Source organism: Hirundo rustica, chromosome 2, assembly GCF_015227805.2.
Source record: "Hirundo rustica isolate bHirRus1 chromosome 2, bHirRus1.pri.v3, whole genome shotgun sequence".
NCBI classification, from domain to species: Eukaryota; Metazoa; Chordata; class Aves; order Passeriformes; family Hirundinidae; genus Hirundo; species Hirundo rustica.
Genome location: NC_053451.1, coordinates 2806497 through 2829832, shown reverse-complemented (window position 1 = coordinate 2829832; position 23336 = coordinate 2806497). Strand labels below are relative to the sequence as shown.

Here is a 23336-nt window from a genome sequence, read left to right as displayed (position 1 = left end):
AGCATAAGTGTATTTGGACCCAATTCAGAAAGATACTTAGGAACACGGCTGGCTGTAACCTATGAAACACTAAGCACTTAAAACACCACCAAAAGGCAGAAGGAAAAGGAAAATCACGTGGTGGCCAAATCTGCCAGCTGTGTTTTTCTCACAAAACTCTGCTTAGTCTTACAGTGCGTTTCCTACCCTTAGCATAAAAAAATCTTTCACAAGTTGGATAAATAATAGCAAATAACTAACAGAAACAACATGGCAACAACAACAATAATAATAATAATAATAATAATAATAATAATAATAATAATGTGAAAGCCTTCTCTCTACAAACAGCTACAGTTGAAAGGTGAAGGGGCAGTAAAGAGAGCAAACAAAATCTAACTACAGGAGATGAAGGAATCAAAGAGGTTAGCGAGCAATACAAGATGTGCTATGTCACCTTGCCGCCGCGTTGGTGATGATTTTCAGACTGCTGGGATTACGGATCAGCTTATCCAGGATGCTGACAATCTGCTCAAACTTGGGTCTGTTGTTCCTGTCTTTCTGCCAGCAGTCCAGCATCAGCTGATACAAGGCAGCTGGGCAGTCCATGGGAGGCGGCAAGCGGTACCCTTCATCCACAGCCTTAATCACCTGCACAAGGAGAAAAGTTTGTGGGAACTTAAAGGCGCTTCACAGCAACTCGGTTTTTATCGGCTGTGCCAACCGCTAACGTGGGCATCCCGTGTTTAAACAAGCGTGTTTATTCGCTAATTGTCTTGTCGTGCAATGCCTCTCGTTTATCTGCAAAGTAAACCAGGCAGTAGATTAGGCGTGCAGAAAGGGGAGTTAAGAGACGGTGTGTGACTTTGAAGAAGGTGAGCGTGTGGAAAGGATCTCAAAAGCTCACACTCAGTTGAGCTAAATCCATAAACAAAAGCCTCAGTTAGCAAGTGCTTGCTTAAGTATGCCAGACTTCAAGAGGTCTTGAATATCTCTGCTCTGATTACCCTTAGCAACACACGCTTTCCACAACCTCTAGCGGACACTAAACTCCAAAAAAACACCAGAAAAAACAACCTTTCCACATCCTCCAGTGGACGCTGAACTGAAAACAACCAAGAGAAAAAAAAACCTACCCTGCCGAAAAATCAACGTGCCCCCCTCACGGGCCATCCTGAACCAACAGACAAAAGGTCTTGTGCATGATGTCACAGGGCCACAAAATGTTTTTAAAACTTACCTCATGGATAACTGTACACCTTCTACTAGGCAATGCAAGCCAAATTCCTTATAATTTGCCTAGATTGATAAAATTTGTCTAGATTTTCTACAATTTTTCCAGATTGACACACACAAAACCAAGATAACTTTAGAATTCATGCTGTCCAGAAGCTTTTTAATCCAGCCTCTTCACTAGAAGCTAACACAGGCTTACAGTATCTATTGCCCCATGAACAATAAAAAACCCACAATGTATTCAACATAGAAAATGATAAAGCCATATTCTGTTAATCTTTCCTTTTCATCTGGATCAATTAATTGGAAAGCAGAACAAAATATTCTGAATTAGAACAAGGACAAGAGAACAGTGAATGGTTTAAGCAGCCATGAAGGAGAGACACATAAATAGGTTAATCCTTCCGTTTCTGATTTTAATGGGATATTATTAAAGGCATTCCACTCATATATCAGTCTGCAGGATACATTAATCTCCACAAAAACATTCATTACCAATTAAAAGAAATGCATAGTTTTCTGCAGCGACTTGGGTTGCAGAGGTACCCATTTAAAAGGAAGTTTTGTTCCCTTCTTCCTTGTTTAACATGAAGTAGTACAGAAAAATGTTTGACTACAACTAAGTTACTGTCTTATTTTAATTTAGAACTAATAACAATATATATCAGCTACTTGGAAAATCCATTTGTGTGAGTGACTGCACTCCATAAAATTTGGTCCATAAGAAACTCCTGTGGAATAAATCTAAAATTAATAAAACAACAGAAAAAGAACCCAAAATAGATACAATAAAAATCCTCTTTGGGGAAATGTTATGCTTCTTTAAAAAATACTGGGAGAGCTCCATTAATCATTTGGATTGCAGGCTTGGACAGTTTACTAATGTTACAAAGAAACCTGTATTGGAAGTCTAATCAGATCACTCTCGTTCTCTGTTTTATCCATTGATTACTTCCAGAAGCATTTTGGTTTCATTAAACTCTTAGCAGAAATGCTTTGCTTCTCTTTTTCACAAGTGCCAAGAGCAATTTATCCTGTGCATTTGACATTTACAGAAAACTTCTACAGAGTATTATACAAGTGGAACCAAAGGGGATCAACAGAAGTTTAGGACGGTTTTCTAACAACGAGCTAAGGAATGTGAAAGGCAGTGACCTCACTGCAGTGGAATTATTTGCATCATCTTACAGAAAGCCACCAATGGGATGAAATTCTCTACTCTGCTCCTTCAGAGCTCCAAAACACTCTGCTATAAAGATAATGGGTTTTTTAAGTTCTGATGAACTTTTATTTGACCAGGGAGATCTGGCAATATTCGTCTCCTTACTCAGTGTCACCATCAAAACCACAGAGCAAACTGGTCCTGGCCTCCTTTCACAGTTTGGTTCCTTATCTGAGAGCATAACTCAGACAACAATTTACTCACATCCTGGTTGGACATCTCCCAGTAGGGTCTCTCCCCGTAGGACATCACCTCCCAGAGGACAATCCCATAGCTCCAGGCGTCACTGGCTGACGTGAACTTCCGATAGGCAATAGCTTCTGGGGATGTCCATCGGATGGGAATCTTGCCCCCCTGGGAGCAAAACAAAACCAGAGAGTCCATTTGACTGTCCTGCAACAAATATGATTTTGTGTGGTTGATTATTTTATCTCTGAGATTCTCAGTTATCGCGCTACTGGTGTAAAAACACCCAGTGTAAGCTGGAAAACACTGCTGACATTTGTCATAAGAGCAAAAGAGAGAGTAAAACACATTTCAGTGCAAAATCTACTGATACCTAGTAGATTTACCATACATTTATCTATCTACAATACAGATATATCGTACAGTACAGCATACATACTTTATAGCCACACAAACATATATTTTAAATATATATATGTGTGTGTGTACATAGCATAATTTGCACAAATAAGAGTAAATGGTAAATCAAGTTTGGTTGATTTTCAGTTATGAAATGTTTGGAAACTGGCATGACAGTCACACAGCATTAAAGGTGAAAACCTCAGTCTGAGGTCCTTGCTTGTAACCCAGATCCTTTTGCACAGCACAAGGGGGCTGGATTTGGCTGATTTTAAGGCACTGAAGTGAATTCCCTGCTGGTGTGGAACCTGCATGGCTTCACCAGGTTTTCTAGGACATCCAAGGAAAATAAGGGGAGGAAAATGTTGCTTCATTTCACTGAAGCCAAGCCTCTAGCTGACACAGAAAGCCAGATTCAGATAGGGTCATCTGTGCAGAGGGAAGAGTGCAAAAATGTCAGCTGGGAGAGTGGCCTTGGACATTTTTACAGTCATAAGAGAAGCAAGCCATCATTAAATGCCAAACTCGAAGAGAACTGAAGCTACTAGTACGATAAACGTGGTAGGCAGGGGAACATCTCTCTCTGGTCATGGCCATCGCTTGGTGCTGTAGGTCCAGTTGATAAAATGCATACAAGGAACCTCAGGCTGAGTTTCTAAAATGCAAGAATTAGAGGAAAGAGACAATTCCTGGCGATGCCAGCTTTGGCAGAGAGTCACACACGAGAAAATAAAGTTCTAAAAGACAGCAATGCAAAACTTGTTCCTGAAGGCAATTCTGGAATGAATGTGTTTTAGTACAGAAAACTGTGAGAGTTTAAATTTATTTCCAGTTATGCACGACATGTACAGAATATATTCTGAAGATTTCACACCAGACCAGCTCTTTGCAGTGCTTCTGACACTCCCATCATCCCCCAGTCACACACCTCTCCTCACAACCACCTTTGTGGGCAGAGAGTGCTCTTACTTCCGCTGAGTAACCAGCAAGAAAAAGAGATTTAAATATTTTACTGCTTTGCCTACAGTCCCATAAAGTGTACCTGCACTGAGGGTAGCTAGAAAAGCACCAGCTTTAGACTCACTAGCTTGGTTAACAATAGAAATGCAGACATTAGTGTTAATTAGAAACCTAAATACAGTCTAACTACACCGAAGCATCTTCATTTTCATGGCTAATAATTCATGAATTAAATTAAGTATAAACAACACAGGTAGTCCAGACTGAGACTACAATTTAGGCCTCCAAAATGTCACTAGATAAGTCAAGTCTCAGAGGCTTGGCAAAGGTAAGGGAGGAGATTATCTTGGCATGTGGGCTTCATGGACCCTTGGCATATGGGCAGAGCTCCCTATCAAAAGACAAACCTACCTTAAAATCAGGTAAACACCAAATTTCCACATCACTTGCAGACCAGCAAATAGGACACAGAAAACAAACTGGACTGTTTGAAACCCCTGTTTTATCACTGAAGCCAAGTGAACAGCCTGATCTCTCTCTCTTTCTGGGAAATTTAATCTACTAGATGATGTTCTTCAGTCACAAAAAGTACATTGTGTTTTCCATGCATTATAACTTTATTCACAATTCCCAGCGGTGCCCCAGAACAGGACCAAGAACATAAAAATGACTTTGTTTTCCTCATACTCAATTAATAAGCTCCCTTTACAAGTGTCCAGGGGCCCTCAGCAAGTCCATGGCCCAGCCAAGGAACAAGGAAAGCTCTCCCCTAGCCTCGTGTTTTCACAACAAATCCACTTACAGTGTTAGATGTGAGGCTGATAAAGAAATCAACCTCCCTGTTTTCTCTGCTAGGAGTGAGCCCTGGTTTTCAATAAAGAACGTCAGTCCTGAGGGAAAGCCATATTCTAAATTTACATCCACAAAGACCCCACCACCGAGAAGAGAATCAGGCATCTCCCACTAGACAAGGGCAGGAATTTCATGTGGGATAGAATGTCATTATATTCTTATGTAAAAAGTCATTTATGCAATTGGAGAAACACATTTCCAAAAAAAAAAAAAATTAAAAACCCCCACATTAATTAGTCTCCTCACATTTTGGGACTGCTTAATTGCAGAAAGATTAAAAACTCAACAAAACAATTTCTGGCTTTGCCTTACTGAAAAAGAAAGGTGCATCAACCCCAGATTCTTATTACAATGAGTGTGAGTCAGTGGCTTTCAATTTTTCTTTGCTAAGTCTCAGCTGTAATCCTATACAAGCCTGAAGGTACACATGGCATTACTATAAATGAGACAAAATATTAATTAAAATGTAGCTAAAAAAAGAAATCAACTGCCACTGAACAGAGTCTAAAAGTGTAACTTTGCTCTTCTGCTCCCCAATTTGTCATAAAAGTGTCATAATTATTCTTAAGAAGGGATTTTGCTGACTCTTTTTTTGGAATAGTTCAAGAACACGAACAGCCATGTATTTACTGTTTTCTGAAGATAAATACAGTTTTTATATATTTTCGTTGTGGTCTCCTTTTAAGGGCATGCTCATCATAAAGACAAGCTCCCCAAACCTGAGCAGAAAGACAGCTTTGTTGTTAGAAATTGTAGGAGTTGGATATTGCAGCTCAAAATCCCAGGCAGTCTGGGTCAGAGACTCTCTCAGGGTTGGAAACCAGCGAGCCAGCAGTAACCAAAAGTTTTATCTTTTGTAGATGGAGCTGCTATACCTGCAGCATCCAGCTCTCCAACATAATTCATCTAAAGTCAATGAAGTCCTCAATTTATTTCTAGCATGTCTGGAACTCCAGCACAAGGCAGCTGTTTCCAGAACTTCAGAACCCATTCCAACACTCTGATTTATAATCTGTTACAGGGTGACAGCCACAGGCACCTAAGCCACAGGCCTGGGGAGGAGAGAATCAAGAAAAATGGATTCTAGCTGAATTACTAGAAGGACTTTGCAGAAAAAGCTGAAAATAAAAGCCTGACACTCATTCATTACACCAGGACTTAGGAGAGTTCAGGAGATATCTTAATGGAACAGAACAAGACAGATTCATGTGAGAGAGATGAGGCTGTTTTACCTTCTTGCACACCTGAAATTTGCTGCTGCTGCTTGTCAGTCCCTTACTAATGAATGTTTTATATTGAAATCATCTCCTCCTAGAGGAGTCAGCGATGACAGAACACTGCTCCTCTCCTCTGTGCTTTGGGGCAAGACAATTTTTGGGGTTTTGTTTCCTTTTCTACCACACCCTTCAATACATTCAGACTGTATCACTGTGATTTTGCATATATAGGGAAAATACAACTGATTTTTTTTTGTCCAGGAAGGGCTGCATTTACATTAAAATACCATGAATCCTGGTGATGTATCTGTGTGCTTAAATAGTCGAAGTTCATCTACTGATTACCCAAATATTGTCTTTGAGAGACATAATTACAGTCCCTCCACAACAGTGATGGCTTAAATTCACTTCCACTTCATACTGTGTCATTAGTCCACCCACTTGTCAAACAGACATCTGAAAAATGACAAGGACGAACCAGGTCCATTTGACAATGACAATTTTAATACGATCTCGGTGTTTCAATTAAAAGCGAACAGATATGGAGAATGTAGATAATTACAGCACATCCCCTCAGGCACAAGGGCTCTGTGGAAAAATAAAAAAATCCAAACAGTCAGGCAGCCTGATTCACATGCTGGTTTCTGCCTCTGTAAGCAGGCAGACCCCAGGCTGCCAAAGGCCTTTTGTGGGACCGAGGCAGTGACAATAATTCAGGAGGTAAAAAAATGACCCTGTCAGGTAGGAGAGTTCCTTACAACTCCTGATTCCCTGTATTTCACTCGCGCACTTGTGAGCTTTGCATTGTCCTTCGGGCTTCTGGCACAATAGCATGAACATCACAGATTATGCATTGATATATAAATGAATACATCAGTTATTGATGTATTAAAGGATACATGTTCATAGCCTTTATGCAAAGCTTCAGACACGGCTTCTGAGAACAGCACAACATAAAATTTCACCCAGGCAATGGTGAGTGTTGAAAGCCTGGCTGGGTGTCTGGGAGGTAGATCAATCCTGACTTGCAATTATCAATTAAAGCAGTGGAAACATTCTCGGGCTTTGACATTCACAGGTGGAAAATAGGGGTAGATAAGGAGCTGAAATAGATAAAGCATCCATCTTGGCAGCTAAATCTATAAATTTCCCTAGCACCACTGGTATGAAATGGACAAGTGGGAGTAAGAAGAGATGGAGGACAGGAGGACATCAATATAATACACAGTCTGTAATGTTTGAAATTTGAGTTATAATTTAGATTTTTTTAAAATATCTTGTCATCTTTTAGTTTTAAAGACATTAAATAGTTTGGGACAATGCCATTATTAGGCATGAAATAGTTTGGGATGATGCCATTATTTTAAAAAGTGACACTGTTTTTGTCTTGGCTTTGTCTTACAATTAGTGTCTGCAAAACGTGTTAAGCCTAGGAAATGGTCCTGTGTTTTGTGAAGTATCCAAGCAGCAGGAACACAAACTGTCTGTCTCTCTGCCAGTGAAGTTTCACATCTGTAGTCCCTACTTTTTTCAGCTGGGGATCAAACATCCCACCTAGAAATACTCCCTTGACATCTACATAAGACTCACTTCAAAGGAAATGTGAGCAAAAAAGATGAATATCAAATAGCCTTGCTCTTCTCTCAGACCCAACACGTGGCACAGGTATATATTCACAGCAGCAACTCTTGAAAAAGAATCAGATTTGTCCTAAGTTATATTTGAAGGTTTTAATTATCTGGGCATCTTCCTGCAGCAGTTTGCACACACATCATAAATGCCAGATGGAGTTTACTGAACACAGATGATTACACTTTACAAAATAGTTTCTTTCCATCTGATTTCACTATCTAATTGTAAACAGGCAGGTAGACTCAGAAAGTAGGTGGCAGGAGGAGAGGAAGAAGAAATTCCCACGGAACACTGGCTGAAAACACCGACACCCTGTGCACCTTGATTTGTCTGAGCCACCCACAGACACATCACAGATGTGAGAGCTTCATCCCATGCTCCATTTTCAGCTTGATTTTAAGAAGAGAGCAAAAAAGCATCTGACACAGCAACACGCCCCTGGCTGGACCTCAGACCGTTTTCTATGGAGGAACTCTTGCACTCCAGGAGTATTTATTTATTAACGCTGTAACACTACTGACAATTAACACTGCTTTCTCCTACTAATGTCTCTTTATCTTGACCATGACAGATCTCTGCAGACAGTTTTCCAAAGTGGCATATATTGCTTATTTCTAACTCCATGACAAAGTTTATCAGAGGGCAAAGAAAACATTGAAAGGAGAAGTAAAGAATGGAGTCTTTTATGCCTGGTAAGTTATGAAGGTATGATTGATAAATACGTATCTGTTAATGTATGTGTGTATAATATGTAAGAAAACTGTCATTTCTTTACTCATTTCTCACATGCTCTTTTATTTCAATCGTGAAGAAGGCAGCATGCAAACTACTAAAATGATTGATTGCTCCTGCCAGTGTTCAGGAATGAAGGAAACCTTAGAAAACCCACATTAAAGTTATGCTGCTACATTGTAATCTGGTTTGTACAGTGAAGATGAGGTGATTACTGTGAGCAATGCAAATTACACTTGACTAAGATACTGGATCTTAATGTCATTTCTTGTAAAGTTAACTTTAAATAACATTAAAATGAGCAACCAGATATCCAAGTGTTATACGCACATAAACATAAAACTAAAGGCTTCCACAAGAAAATGGAAGTATTATTCAGGGTGATAATCAGATGTGCATTTTTTTTTGTTTGTTTTACTCAAGTTCTCACTCAATTAGAGGTACAAGAGCAGGTATGAATGATACACCCTTGAAGAACAGCAATATCAGTATGCTCCAGTCAGACGTATGTCCTATCAGGAGAGAAAATGCACAAAAATTTGATGGATGGGATTTTTTTTTACTGTGTGGGAGCTAAATCAGCAGCGTAACTAAAACTCCTCTAAGCATGCATGAGGTCTTAAATTACTGTGTGCCAAAAGAACTCAGGCCTTTATTGTGATATTCACTCTTTTACAGGTCCAGAAGAAAGAAACAGAGCCAAGAATTTTGCATAGTCTAAGGAAAGTAATCTACCAACACAAGCCATACTTTCTGTAAGTACATTTTCTATTTTCTCCGAGACGTGAATTTAAAAATAACTGTGATGAGCTTCTGGTTTATTGAGTTTCTCTGGCCATACAAGACTGACTGCCCTCTGCAACAGCCTCAGATTCCCGATTTCCATCGGATTTCGGCCTTTGTCACAACCAACAAGAATTTTTAAAGGGCAAAGGAACAGAGGAACTCACCCTCGTGGTGTAAGCAGCTTCTGGGTCATCCTCCAGTACACGAGAGAGACCAAAATCTGAGACTTTGCACACCAGGTTGCTGTTGATGAGGATGTTACGAGCAGCTAAATCCCGATGGACGTAACCCATATCCGACAGGTACTTCATGCCAGATGCGATCCCTCGAAGCATGCCCACCAGCTGGATGACTGTGAACTGGGCATCATGCTTCTGGAAAACATTGGAAATGTCATCTCAGGCATTGCTCATGCTCCTTCCTACACAGATTTTTTTCAAAAATACCCTTGAAGCTCCTCAAATGAGGAGCTGGTGAGTCAGGCGCTGTGATTTAAATGCTACGTGTGGAACCACGTTGATCTCCCAATCAGCTGAGGGAAGGGGACAGATTTGCAATTCAGATAAAAATTCATTTTTCCCCTTCTTCCTGTCATCAGAATTTTAATTTCCTAGATGGGACACGTGTGAAAGCAGCACATAAATCTAAGTTGTGTGTGCTCCTGAGACTGGAGTGTCAGAACATTAGAGAAACAGATGTCCAACTTCCCTGAAAGGCCACAGGATTTTTTAGTGAAAATCCAAGCCTTCCCCAACGGCCTAATGAAAGTTTTCTATTACACAAGAAATTGATTTAGCAAAGGCAAATGCTGATCTGAGTCAGCGGCTTTCAAATTCCGTTACTTTTAAACTCATTCCTTAAAATTTTCCTCAACTTCAGGAACACAAAAATTACTGAAACACATCATGACTTAGCCTAGAAACCATTAGTTGGATATATTTCTAATTACCTACTTCAGGGCATAATTTAAATCTCCCAACTCTGACTATTCCTGTTTGTTAACATCTACTTTTGATATTGATATATGGATATATGGACAATAGGACAGCATTTGTTGTAGTGCAGCTCTCAGATGAATTCCCCAGTGCTGTAAACGTATCCCCTCATGGGCAGCCCTCCAACTCCTCGTGCTGCTGCTTCTGGAATTTTATTAAATGCAGGGGAGCTGGCTCTGCCATGTGAGGTGATCTGACATGAATCAGTCCGCCAGACTGATTGCATCCACGTTTCATTTCTGATTACTGTTCTTGGGGGTGATATTAGGGCTGTAAACATTAGACAAATACATGAGACGGTGGATGCTTAAAGAGTCTCTCAGACTTCCCCTTCATGAAGAAATTAATTATTTTAAAAGAGTCTTAGCTGTTGTCTGTCCCTTTTTTATCAGAGCCAACGCAAGAGAATTTTATAGAGACTCTGGAAAAGATTTAGCTAAAAACCAGAAGGTTTCTAACCATGAGCAGAATCAGGTGCTCGGAGAGCCTTTCAATGGCAATGGGGAAAGCAAACTAAGTAGTTTCAAAAGGCATTTATAAAAAGAGTTATATGGCCTGAGTGGCCTGTGATATTAATGAGTCACAAGGTTCTTATCTATGTTTCCACACAAGAGTAGTTTAAAAAAAAAAAAAAAAAAAAATCACACTAAAATGAAAGAACAAGCTGAACAACTGTTCTGTGCAGTCAGAAATTATTCTCCTTTCCTCAGGGCTCTCTTCAAGGATTTCAAGCCTAAACAAAATATGTATAGTTCAGCACAGAGATATTTCATTCAGCTATACTGACACATTATTTATATGTATTTTACACGCTCCAGTGGACACCGTAACATATATAGTACATAGTGAAACTAAGGTTGACAATCCATCCCCTTTTGGGGTTAAATGTCTAGTTCAATGTTATGAATTTGGGGGATAATGTCATTCAACCGTGGCAGAACCAAAGCAGTCTCCCAGCCAAAGCTGAGTTTGCCCTAACAAATTAAAATTAAGCCAGTGTTTCCCCTCAGATGGGATTTCATTTCTCCTACGCTCCTTGTTTTGCCACAAGTAAATCTTGGTGACACAGGGAGCGTTCAAATTTTTTTAGGCTCACTACCAACTTTGACAGCAAACAAAGATAAATCAGCCACAGCATTAGTATGTCTAAGGTTGGAAAAAGAAAACAGGCCAGTAAACTTTGCTAGCTAAACATTTCTAACATCCTCAGGTATGGGGCTAGTCTCTCAACATTTCATTACTGATAAAATTTCCACAAATCCATTAATTTTGAAAATCTCTTGCTTAGACATAGAGGCTGCCAACCAATAAGCATTACTTCATTACTGTCACAATTCCAGAAAAAAAATTCTAATTTTTCTGTGCCAGAATGTTGTTTTGTTCATTTTTATAGACGTGACATACTAATGCAACCAAAATTGTCTTAATTTTGGAATAATGCTTACTGCAAATGGACCAGCAGATCTCTACATGGCTTCCTGAGCACATCATGATACTCACAAACCCAAGTGAAAATAAAGAAATATCAAGCAACAAGAGCTGATGATGCATCAGTGCAGCGCGGCAGTAAACCCACAACAAGTCCAGAACAAGAGCCACTTCTGCCCCATTTATTTTCCTGTTGCACTTACTCGTAGGAAGCTGTCCAAGGAACCATTTTCCATATACTCAGTAACAATCATAACTGGTTTACCTGAAAATAGAGCACAGGGGTCAGGCTTTCCACAGGAACACATCAGAACACAATCAGCAACCCAAGCATTTCAGGAATGTGTCCAAATCCTCCTGACCCCAAGGATAACTTTTTACATTTAGAAAGGAAGCAAAAGATGCGTGGACAAACTGAGGCTGGGTGCAGATAAAGATGGAAAGTGCACAGTAAAACACAGGGCAATGGAAAGGGAAGCAGCGCTGTAAGAGGGGCATTCCCTCCTTCCAGCCACTCCTTCCCTCTGTGATGGGATCCCTGACAGCACAAACTTGGACCTGAACACGCTGCACCCACGGGGCAATGGCAAACTCCAAGGATACAGCCCTTGAAAAGCCTTTAGTATTTTCCAAAACTCATCCAGACATATTCAGTCCAGCTTTTGAAACCATTCCTTCCACCCTAGGGCATTTTGTGACACAATCAAGATTTTATATGCAGCTCTGACATGCTGGAGAGAAACTAATGCAAAAATTAATGTGATGACGGGGAAAGTTTTCAGACCAAGGTCATTGCCCTGTTAATACTTTACCATCATATGGATTTTATTATTTCATAATATTTACTAATGCTTTGCTTATTTTCTCTTTGTGGTAGAGAGGAAGGTGGGTAAGGGCATGAGGTTATTTAGAGAGATGAATTATTATTGCACGTAAAATACAGGAAGGCATCTGACCATAAAAGTAGGACAAAGGCCTGCATATTGTATAGTGGGCATGGTGAAATTTTAGCTTTTAAAATTGAACAGCATGAGGCTTGAAAAAGGTACCCAGCAAAATTAAGAACAAGAAATCCATTAAAAATCCAAGTGAATGGTAACAACCACTTTTTTTCTGTTTGCTTTTCAAAAAAGACAGCTTCTACCAAATAGAAATCTTAGAAGAGAAATAGAAATTTCAAAGAACGTTATGAATTAATATATTCATAGATCAAATATCTTCTTTCTGTGGTACAAATGATGTGTTATACTGTGGGAGTCACACTAATGAGTAAATGACCGTCATCCATTGACCAGTAGGAAATACTGGATGCAAAATATTAATCTTGAATGGCATAAGAGATGATACAGATAGGAGATCTAACAATGTAAAGGCTCAAACAACAACAACACAAATCTATTTATTCTTAGCCTTGCTAGCCAGAAGTACATAGTTAAAGTACTTAACTTGCATTCTGTGTGTAACATGAATTCAAAGGGATTTCTGGTAACACAGAGAAGATGCTTCTGGACCTTTCAAGTACAAGGCTGCCCAAAACTTTCTATGATAAACCAATTTACTTTGCCTTGCACTTTGAAGCCAGGAGACAGGTGCCGGGTTTCTGTACAAACTCAGGCAACTTTATGAGACTTTATCAGAAGAACTTATATTAGAATAAGAAAGATGTGTTCCAAATTATTACAGGAGCATCTTCCTGCCTTGCTCACCCACACTCCAGAAAGCCTTAAGTGCAGGGTTTCACTCTCATTCAGTTGGGAATGTGCCCATAATAAGAAGCACATGCTCTGAAGTTTTAAAAGAACCCTCTGCATCCATTTATCAACGCACGGCCGTTTATAAATGATAACAAGTTGTGTCAACAGCGTTGCCCAGGTTTATTATAAAAGCAGGCTACAAATTGCTGTAAATTATTAGTAAACTAAGCAGAACATGTGTGCTGGTTTTTAAGACTGCTGCCGACAGCGTGCCCAGGAGTGCAGGGCAGCAGCTGGGAAATGCAAGACAGAAACCCACAAGGAGCAGGGGAACAATCCTGCACTGGAGGCGAGGCTGGAAGCCTGATGTGGTGATTGATTTGTTAAAAACAAACAACAAAAAAACCCCTCCAAACCCACAAGCTTTTTGTCCTCCTGTGACCCTGCAGAATGTTTAATAAAACAAATAATTTTATTCATCATTATATTTACTTTGTGCTGTATACTTTTCCCCAGTAAAATGGAGACAAATATCTCCAGAGCACATTTCTCAACTCCTGCACTAGAGCTATCTGGAAAAAGTGTTGTACCCCTGAGGCTTTTATAGGCTTCAGCTCAGAATATTCAAAGTTTTCTCTCTCACACATGGATGTGATGTGCAGCTGGCACTCCTGACCTCCTCCCCCAGCCCCCCAAAGCCTACAGCACTGCTGTGAAAACATCTGAGCACCAAACTCACTAGAAGTCACTTGCACAGAACACAGAGAGAATTAGTAGTGCACATTCAAGAGCAACACACAAATTCCTACATGTACAGAAATTAAATGATCGTCTCAGGTGCTCCAGGAACACAAAATGTAACAAAATAGATTTTAGCTCAGCTGTGTGCAGACTGATGCTGGCGTTTCAAGTGATTTTGTGACTGCAAATCTTATTCTGACTGTACAAAATGTGTGTCACTACAAAGCAGGAGATAAACCTCAATTTATGCTGGCACACCTTTCCTAATAGGACTGTGGGGCCTAAGATAAACAGTAATATCTTTGTTATTGAAATCAGCAAGATAGACTTGCATGAACCACACACAGAGAAGGCAATATTGTTATTATAATTATGGCTCTTCATAACATATAGTGTTTTACCTGACTTTCACTAGTGACTTTTAGACATATTCTGCTGGGGGTTTAATTTCTTATACTTTTCCGCAGTATGCTATGAAATTTATTCACTCACCTCTGTGAAAATTTGAATCACACAATTAAACCCCAAAATTTTGTTAAAACTAATAAAACCATCTACATAAAACCGAAGTATTTGGTATGTTTCTATCCAGTTCAACTAGAAATATCTTCAGCAAATTCCAAGCTGATCACTGAAATGGCAAAGAGCTGCTTTGCCAGCATGGTCCTCTAGGATGAACAAAAAAATATTCTAACAATTTTTTCTGCTCTCCTGAAAAATCTTGGAGCATTACCTTTTTTTTTTTTTTTTTTTTTTTAAGATTGCCTTATATAAAATCTGATTGATCTTCCACTTAATAACTAATGTAGGTAGAAAAATTTGATCACTAAATGCATCACTTCATTCTGCAGTGAAAATATAGAAAGTATGGCTGAAGACAGTTGTTGAAATATATAACTTTTCCAGGAAGGTACCACAGGTACATGTAGGTTTCACTTAATTTTTTTTGTCTCAAAAAGAGAAGGTGATTTGTTGTCATAAGCAAAGATCAAGAATATGCAGCAACAACACAACAAGCAAACAAACAAACAAACAAGAAAAACAAATATTAAAAAAAAAAAAGGCAGAAAAAAACCCCAACCAAACCCATAACAAAAGCACCTAAAGGCAGATTTAGAAACGGCATTTAAGTAAATTTATATATAAGGACAGAGATAAAATTAATTTTACTACTGACAGATTAAAGCCTCAAGACTTCTTCTTTGAGATTTTTACTGAGATGTTTGAATTCTGGAATTCTGGAGCTTTAAAATGCCTCATGCTGATACATATTGAATATCCCATGGAATATTTCCCCTCATGTAAACTGTGCAGGAAAAAAGTTTGGCCTTATGTAATAATTCACTAGAACCAGTTGTTGTACCAGGTAGGCTGTTCATTAATTAGCACTAATGACAAATCTAATGATTTAGCTGAAAGCAGAACACAGTGCAATTCAGTGCAAATTGGAAGCCTCAGCACATCAGACCCCACAACTCCTAACCAAACCATCACCCAGTGCCTCTTGGCCCTTTTGGAGCAATTTGTACCTCTGGAGTTTATGAAACCTGCCAATTTATTGTTGAACATTTTGCAGAGCATAAACCTGGCTGACTTCATTTATAATTCACTTTTGCTCTCCTCTGACTGATCAGCAGATCAGGGAATTATTTAGGCTGGAAGGCACCTCCATGACAATTTCCATGCACAGATGTCCCTGCCACTTCTTACTTTTAGTGACGACTCCCTCCAGTCGGATGATGTTGGGGTGGTCGAACTGGCCCATGATGCTGGCTTCTCCCAGGAAGTCCCTCCTCTGCTTTTCTGTGTAGCCAACTTTCAGGGTTTTGATGGCCACTGAAATTTCCTTCTTAGAAGGCAGCTTCAGGCGTCCACTGCACACTTCTCCAAATTCTCCTAAAAAAGAGAGTGGAAAAGTGACGACAGCTGAAATGTGATTATTTCATAGGGATTCAAGAAAGAAGAATCAGTGCTCAAAAAAAGGCCCTGGAATGTGGTGTATACTGGTTTATCCTTCTGCAACATGCAAGAGCAGAGCACAAGGAAAATCATCTTAGCATTCAAAAGAGGAAGTATTAAATAGGTAGAAAACTGTTGCAAGAAGACACCTCACTTGAAAATGTTTTTCAGTTAACTAATTTTTACACAAATCACATAAGGAAGTTTCAATATGTTATTATTTGAGAAGCAACTGTTTTTAAAGCCCTCTTTCAGCTTTTTTTTCTGGGGGTTTTTTGGGGTTTTTTTTTTTTTTCCAGACAGCCAAGTGATCAAAAAAGGCCTGAATAAGTGTGTGGTAGGGCAATGACCTTTCTCTGTTGCTAACCCAGGCTAGATTTGAGTCAACAGCATGGAAATGAGTATCACCATATCTTATCACCAGCTGCTTCATCTTCCAGGCATTGAACTGTACTATCAAGGTAATAACCACTAAAAGGAAGATATATCTTTATGTACATACATATTGCTAAAAAGCACTGACATTACACCCTCTAATTCTAGCACTGTTTGTATTTCAGGCTGCCAAGACAGGCAGCAGCTCAGGAAACAAATTTTAAAAGCTATTATTAGTAACTAATGGGAGTTGAGTTCTTTTCAGACTTAATTACAGGCAGTCAACTTCTGCAAGCCCCAATGACCATTATATTTTACCAAGAGTTCAAACACCAACCCCAGCTCAATGCTGTCCAAAATAGGAATACCAAAGCACATCTTGAAAACAGAGGGAAGGGAAAAAAAAAATGCTTGAAATAAATCTTGTAGCGCCCAGCTTCCAACTCCATTTTCTTGATGTTTTCATGGTCCAAAAAGCTATAACAAGCTAAGCTCTTAGAACTATTTTACAGTTACTGTCAATGGAGACTTTAGCTATAATTTCAGCCAGCAGCCCAGCCATCAATCCTTCATTTTGAAGCTGGAATCGTGTATCTGATATTTGTTTAACTTCTGGGAAGGAAAAGGTTACGGGTAATGTCCATCAACACAGTCCCATTTAGCCATGGCTGAACAACCCAGAACCAGAGTGATTAATCAGATTCCAAAAGTACCTCAAGGCCAGCAGATGCTGCAAGAGAATAAAAGATGGGCTCTTTCTAGCAATGAGGTTTGCTGTTGTCTATGGATATAAAGTGGGTTTACTTTCTTGGAAAATTATTTCATTGGAATGAGCTCCCCAGGCAGCCCAACTACCTCAACCTATGATTTTTTACATCCAGGGCAGCATGGATGCTAAATACATCTATCTGGTCAACACCTGTAGAGACCCATCCAGTTACACTACAATTTTTCCTGCAAATTATTACTGTATGAAATGGACTGGGCCTCACCAGACCCTGTTTAGGAGGAAGAAGGGCTTGTGTTTGAGTGCCAGAAAACCTGGCACTGACTGTAAGATATGAGGACGATGGCTTTTCATACAAAGCCTTCCTGAGGCGTTTATTTTTAATTACGCCACACACATAAAGATTGTATAACCCACCCTGCAGACTGGTGTGCCTATTCACACGTGGAAAGATGATAGGGATTATTTAGGAGTGCTGTTCATGGCACAAAGATCTCCCTCCAGGACATCCTAATTTCTTTTTAAATAGGCTATTTAGTACATCAAGGGATGGTGGTTTGCTGTGCATTTTGACTGAGGGGAACAGTAAATGAAGATTCTGTGAAATCAGCGTCTCCATTTTGCTCCATTTTAAATCTGTGCAGAGAGCTCCCTCAGATTTGGAGAGGCACCAAAGCTTGTAACATTTCATAAACCCTGGGAGCATCAGCAACGTTCTAACCTTCACTGGGGGACACTGCAAGCCTCCAGAAAGTTTACAGACAGGTAGCCCCTGAATTTTGTGAATAACAAAATCACAAATTTTTTGATCACTCTCATCAACAAGACGCTGTGCTACAAGCATATTTCAGCCTAGGAAGAAAAGAAAATGCTTGCTTTCTTGTTCAGCAAAGAACATAGTTAAAACCTAACCCAAATCAAGGAAGTACTTTCTGCAGTATTCTCCTACTGCCCAGTTGGATTTAAACTTCTGAAGTGGTTTGTTGAACTGAATCCATAAAAATAAGTGAGTTATTTTAAAAGAAAAGATTACTGTAAAGAAAAAATCTGAAAAAGTGGCTTCTGACCTCAATTTTCTTATGCTTAGCCTCCTGCTAAAATCCCTCTTGTTTGTCTTGAGGTTCTTTTGGATAAGAATATTTCCTTATTGCATTTGTGTGTGTTTTCAAAGCTACGTAAGCTCTGAAAGCCCTCTCTTCTCAGAGACTTTTGGCTAAAGCTGCGAAGAACTGCTTGGAGCACTTCAGAATGTCGAGACTGCTTGCCTGACTTGAAGGTCTCATTACTTGCGTCACACTTCAGGGCAGTTAAATGAATCCCTTCTTCTCAAACCCCTGTCTTTTTTTTATAATTTCCTTCACACTTGCCTTGCAAAGGACAAGGGCAGGAAGAGACCAAGTCATTCACTCAAACAAGTCATTGACTCAGTGAGAGGCAGGAAATGCCTTTCTGGTTTTGGGGAGAAGTGTTCCTGAAGAAGTTGCCTCAGAGGCACTCTGAATGTAAAAGCTACCACGTGCTGAGCGTGATAGCAGTGTAAAGTGGTGCCACAAACTCCTTTTGGAAGCTCCCAGCTCTCTGTGGCCCGATTTTCATCTGTTCTTCCCCTCCTGGCTCTTCCTGTTGGCACCTCAAGCAATGCTACGAGGAAATGTTAACTATAATGCCTTCTGTACTCCAGATTACGTGAACTGAGTTATGGCGCCCAAAAAAAAAGTTTTAATGCAAGTGCATTAAAACTAGTGCACGTTTTAATGCAAAAAGCTTGCAGGAACCCTCTGCCACCCAGCTCAGTTGGTCTGAGCAGGGTGCTGACAATGCTGAGGTCCAGGTTCAGTCCCCGTGGGGGCCGTTCACTTAAGAGTTGGACTCCACAACCCTTGCGGGTCCCTTCCAACCCAGCATAACCTGCGATTCTCACTGCAGTGGAGCAGAGAGACTTTTAAAGCACCTGACTCCTTTAGCACATAGTCCTTTTATTGGAGCCTCTCAAAACGTTTTCCTCTGATTTCAGAGGCTCTATTTGACAAATTTTGGTTTATTTGATTCCACCGTGTATCTTGACTACAAATATGTCAGAACAACCAAGCTGTAAGACATGGCATAATCCTCAGGAACTCCTTTTCTAGATTCATACACTGCATACAGCCCAAATTTAGAAAGCTTGCATTTGTGAGGCTCCTGAAAGTCTTACAAGGAAAACACACTGCTCCTTGACTTAAATTTAGAGTATTCCTCCTTCTCCATCCTCACACAAATTCCTTGTTATGTGCAATAAACAGAGCTTTGCTGTCTTGACTGAAGATGATGGAGAACAGTGCACTCTTGTGGGGCAAAATTAAAACCAGAAGGAACACGGATTCCACCTTTCCATAAAATAACTTCAAACTAAGAACAGTTGAGCAGCTTCAGCAGGAGAGGATGAAAAACGGCTCTTTTTTTTTTTTGCTGGGTGATTCAGGAGATGCACTGAGTACAGTACCTTGGATTCCACACTTTTTTCCACCTGAAAATCTTTTGCTCTGCACTCGGAGTCTGTCTCTCCCATCCCATGGTTTTAATTCAAACTGTATACTTAGAGAGAAGCCCCAGAAAATCAATAATAAAGGAACAAGTATTTTTCAGTGGATTAAAAATCAATAGTACTCCTCATAGATGCTTGAATATAGGAGGAAAGGTAACACTCTATGATCTTCTGGCTCAATCTCCCACTTCACTTCAAGGGGGAAGCACACATTCTATCAGGAGCTACATGCTCCGTTTCAACACTCAGTGTAATGAGAATTTCTGTAATCTGGCTCCTCTGTTACAAAATCCCATCATTTCACCAGCTTGTTTCCTGTAAATCCAACAATCTGTGGCATCTTTATGGCTCAGACAATCAGTTATTGGACAGACAACCCTTTCCTCCTAAATCAATAATTCAAATCCAAAGCAGTGACCAAAATCAATCCAAGGACCAAAGGTCACTGCAGCCTGATGGATGCGTGGTGACTGGTATGAAATGAGTTTGTGGTTTCACTCAAGGCACAATAATCAAGAGTCCTTTTAGGGGGAAAAAGAAAAAAAAAAAAGAAAACATCTTCACAGTTGATAACATTTTCTGTGCTGCGCTGACAGATTTTAAAGACAAACAAAGAAGTGAGGCTGAACGATCTTTTCCCTTCCAACAGTGGTGCACTCAAGTATGGGCTCGGTGTCCCTTGAAAAGCTGTCCTGCTGTCTCCTTTCTTTGAGAAAAAATAAAAAAAGAAATGCAAAATTCTGTGCCCTTAACTTTGCACTGAAATCAGCTGTAAATGAGACCCACTAATTTGAAGAATTTCTGGAACATTTTCTTTAAAGTCACAACTATGAACCTAGAGATATAAAACAGTATATACACAGCAAAAAGCCATCTTTAGTTCAATATATCTGGTGCTCATTACCTGCTCCAACTACTTTATCAATGGATATATTGGAAGCATCCAGTTCCTTGGCAAATTCATGCACAGCTTGGTTGGGATCCTCATATGTGTGTGGATCTACATAAGTCCTCAGACCTGGCAGCTTTACTGTGTAAAAAAAAAAAAAAAATCAGAGAGAAAATGTTACTTAGACTTGAGGAATCCTTCTAAAGAAAGATCATGACGCAACAGAAACCAAATCAATAGAAGGAAAAGGTAATTCTTCAAATCAAACTGGGTTTTGTGGGTCTTCAGAATCTTTGTACGGAGTGAAACCAAAGTTTGTGTGACAACCCATCTCAAATATCTGTACTTGTAGTATTAAACCGCTTTTCCAATATTAAAATACCACTCACCCCTCCCAGGCTGCTACATTTAGATGCTGCCTTATATCGACCCTTCCAAAGCACCAACAAAGGGACAAGGAACAAAATGTGTTGCTACAGTCAACCTGAAAAGCTCTTAGGAATGTGTCAAGAAATCAGATTAACTCCAGCGCCTTTTTTTTTTTTTTTCCCCCCAATTCTATCAAAAAGATGCATAATAAGAAACTTAAACATGAAAAAATGCGCCCCTGCCTCAATCCCTCTGCCAGAACATACAAGGATGGCAGATAATTGTTCTGAACACAGGCTGGTTCTAGAGCTTTGTTCCCCAATACATCCATGTTATTATTCTGGCCCTCTCTAGAGTTTCCTGGCTAGGGATTTCTGGAAGAGATCATTCCCGACCTTTGCCTCCAACAAAAATGCTGAAAGCAAAGCAGAGCCTCATTCCCCCTCCCCAGCTCAAAGCCTTGCTTGTGTTTGCACCCAGTACCTTCTGTTGTACTCATTTTACAACAGGAATATATTTTATTAACAAAAAGTGAAATACCCAGCTTGAAGTTTTCTGCTTCTGACACAAACCCTACATTCCCAGACATGTATTCCAGCTTTCCCTAACTGTACCAGCTGGTCTTGTAAAAGATATTAACTCCTTCAACAAACCCTGCTTTAACCCACTCAGGAATAACCTTTCCAGCTTAGCATTATTATACTGCAGCAGTTTTTTCACTGCTAAAACAGTTAAACCTTTTTTTTGCTGGGGTTGCGCAGATGGGGAAAAAATACCTTTGGACCATGAGAGCACAGAATTATTTTATCGAACAATGCAAAATGTATGTAAAAAAAGAAAAGCAAAATCTATTTTGTGGGGATTTATTGGCCTCAGAATTGACAAAAAAATTATAAAACTGGGTTCCCAAGCTAATTGCCTTGCAAACAGTGCAAAGTAAGAGCCATGCTCTCAACACAAGGGCTGCGTGTGCACGGCATTAAAAGCCAACTGTGTTTCCTTCAAGAGCCCGATGATTACAGAATTACCTGCAAGTAAAACAAAAAGTAATTGGCTGTATATTGCTGTTGGTTAAAAATCTTGTAAATGCTCCTTCCCGTCCATGCTGAATGTACATTGCAGGCCCCCTCACATCCCCAATAAAAATAACAATTAAAAGCTTCTGCACTGGGGGGTTTTTGGCTTGGGAGTTTTAATGCTGACCCCAGAGGTTCCCAAGATCGGGCGATGGTGGCTGCAAGGAGAATAATCCCTTCACACCAATAATTAAGGGCAGCCTGTGCAGTAACTGGGTTCTGTCATGAAATACAGATAATAAACACGTGCACATGTGTTAAGCTGCACTACTTTACAGCTCATTCTGTGCAAACATAATAATTTACATTTTCATTTTAACAGCACAAATTGCCCTAAAGGTAGCAAAAGAATAAAAGGGACCAGCCAGAGAAGGCAAAGGGAGAGGATCTGAGGAGGTGAAACGTTTTTGCTCCTTTGAAGTAATATTATAGGATTTGTAATAAGGCTGCAGGGAATAGTTCATGGCTGGAGCCTTTTTAAAAGTAATTCAGAGTAAACTGACTGAAATAAACCAGCTGCTGTATTTAAGATGCTGAAAGTTTACGACAGCCATGGAAGTTACTTTGTCCTTTCTTAGATCATAGGAGCAATTTTCTTTTTCTTTGGGAAAGACTGTAATTTGGTAGGTCAAAAGTTTCAACAGCCACACACGTACGTACTTACAAATTCTAACAGATAAATATCTGCAAAATCTACAACAAAAAAATTTCAAGAACTTCCAACAGACATACCAGGCCCATGATTGGCTCCGGTCTTACTGCATAGTGAATCAGCATGGCACTACTCAGAAAACAGTACATAAATATCTAAGGCCAAATTAAAAGCAATTTAATCCGCAGGAATTTAACAGCACTGACATGTTTGAGAATAGTGATTGCAACTTTCCATTGTGTGGGAGTAAGGAGAGCAAACTCTGCCCTGTTATTTGTCTGTGACACTTATTTTACTGGCTGCTTTTATTTTATAACCTCATTAAATTTGGATGATGAAGCATTAACTCCATGGGCCACATGTAACCGTAGAGATTTTTTTGAGAATAGTTGGTTTGCAGTTGTTGGGCTGCAGCTTGTGTATCCCCTGACAGTGCTGGGGAAGGAGACAGAAATTGTGGATATTCTTGCTCTTGGCTCTCTGGAGATAAGGAGGGGCAGGAAACTTGAAAGAATAATAATTTAAACAGTCAGAGAACAGTTATTCCATTGTCACAAGGATTTGGAAGCACTTCTAATTTTCAGCTACCACAGGTAAATCCCTCATTAAAATGTTAATTCACTTATATTCGGGGAGGGGGCACCTGATTATGACACCAGCAGCTCTTTTCTTGCAGATAGTAGAGTGCCAGTGTTGTGTGCAGAAA

The 23336-nt window shown here is 39.7% G+C and overlaps 1 protein-coding gene across 4 annotated transcripts in view; it reads right to left on the bottom strand.

Annotated features, from left to right (window-relative positions):
• EPHA3 (EPH receptor A3) overlaps positions 1-23336 on the bottom strand; it is a 177079-nt gene that overhangs the window by 16078 nt on the left and 137665 nt on the right. For 2 of the 4 annotated variants that reach the window (XM_040054900.2, XM_040054901.1), the window contains 6 exons: positions 20549-20674; positions 15770-15955; positions 11828-11889; positions 9366-9575; positions 2642-2791; positions 437-630 (listed from right to left, as the gene is read on the bottom strand). In XM_040054900.2, coding sequence (XP_039910834.1) covers positions 437-630; positions 2642-2791; positions 9366-9575; positions 11828-11889; positions 15770-15955; positions 20549-20674 — 928 coding nt within the window. Of the gene's footprint in view, positions 1-436; positions 631-2641; positions 2792-8812; positions 8928-9365; positions 9576-11827; positions 11890-15769; positions 15956-20091; positions 20166-20548; positions 20675-23336 lie in introns of those variants that run through there. The other 2 variants (XM_040054902.1, XM_040054903.2) reach the window with 2 other exon arrangements.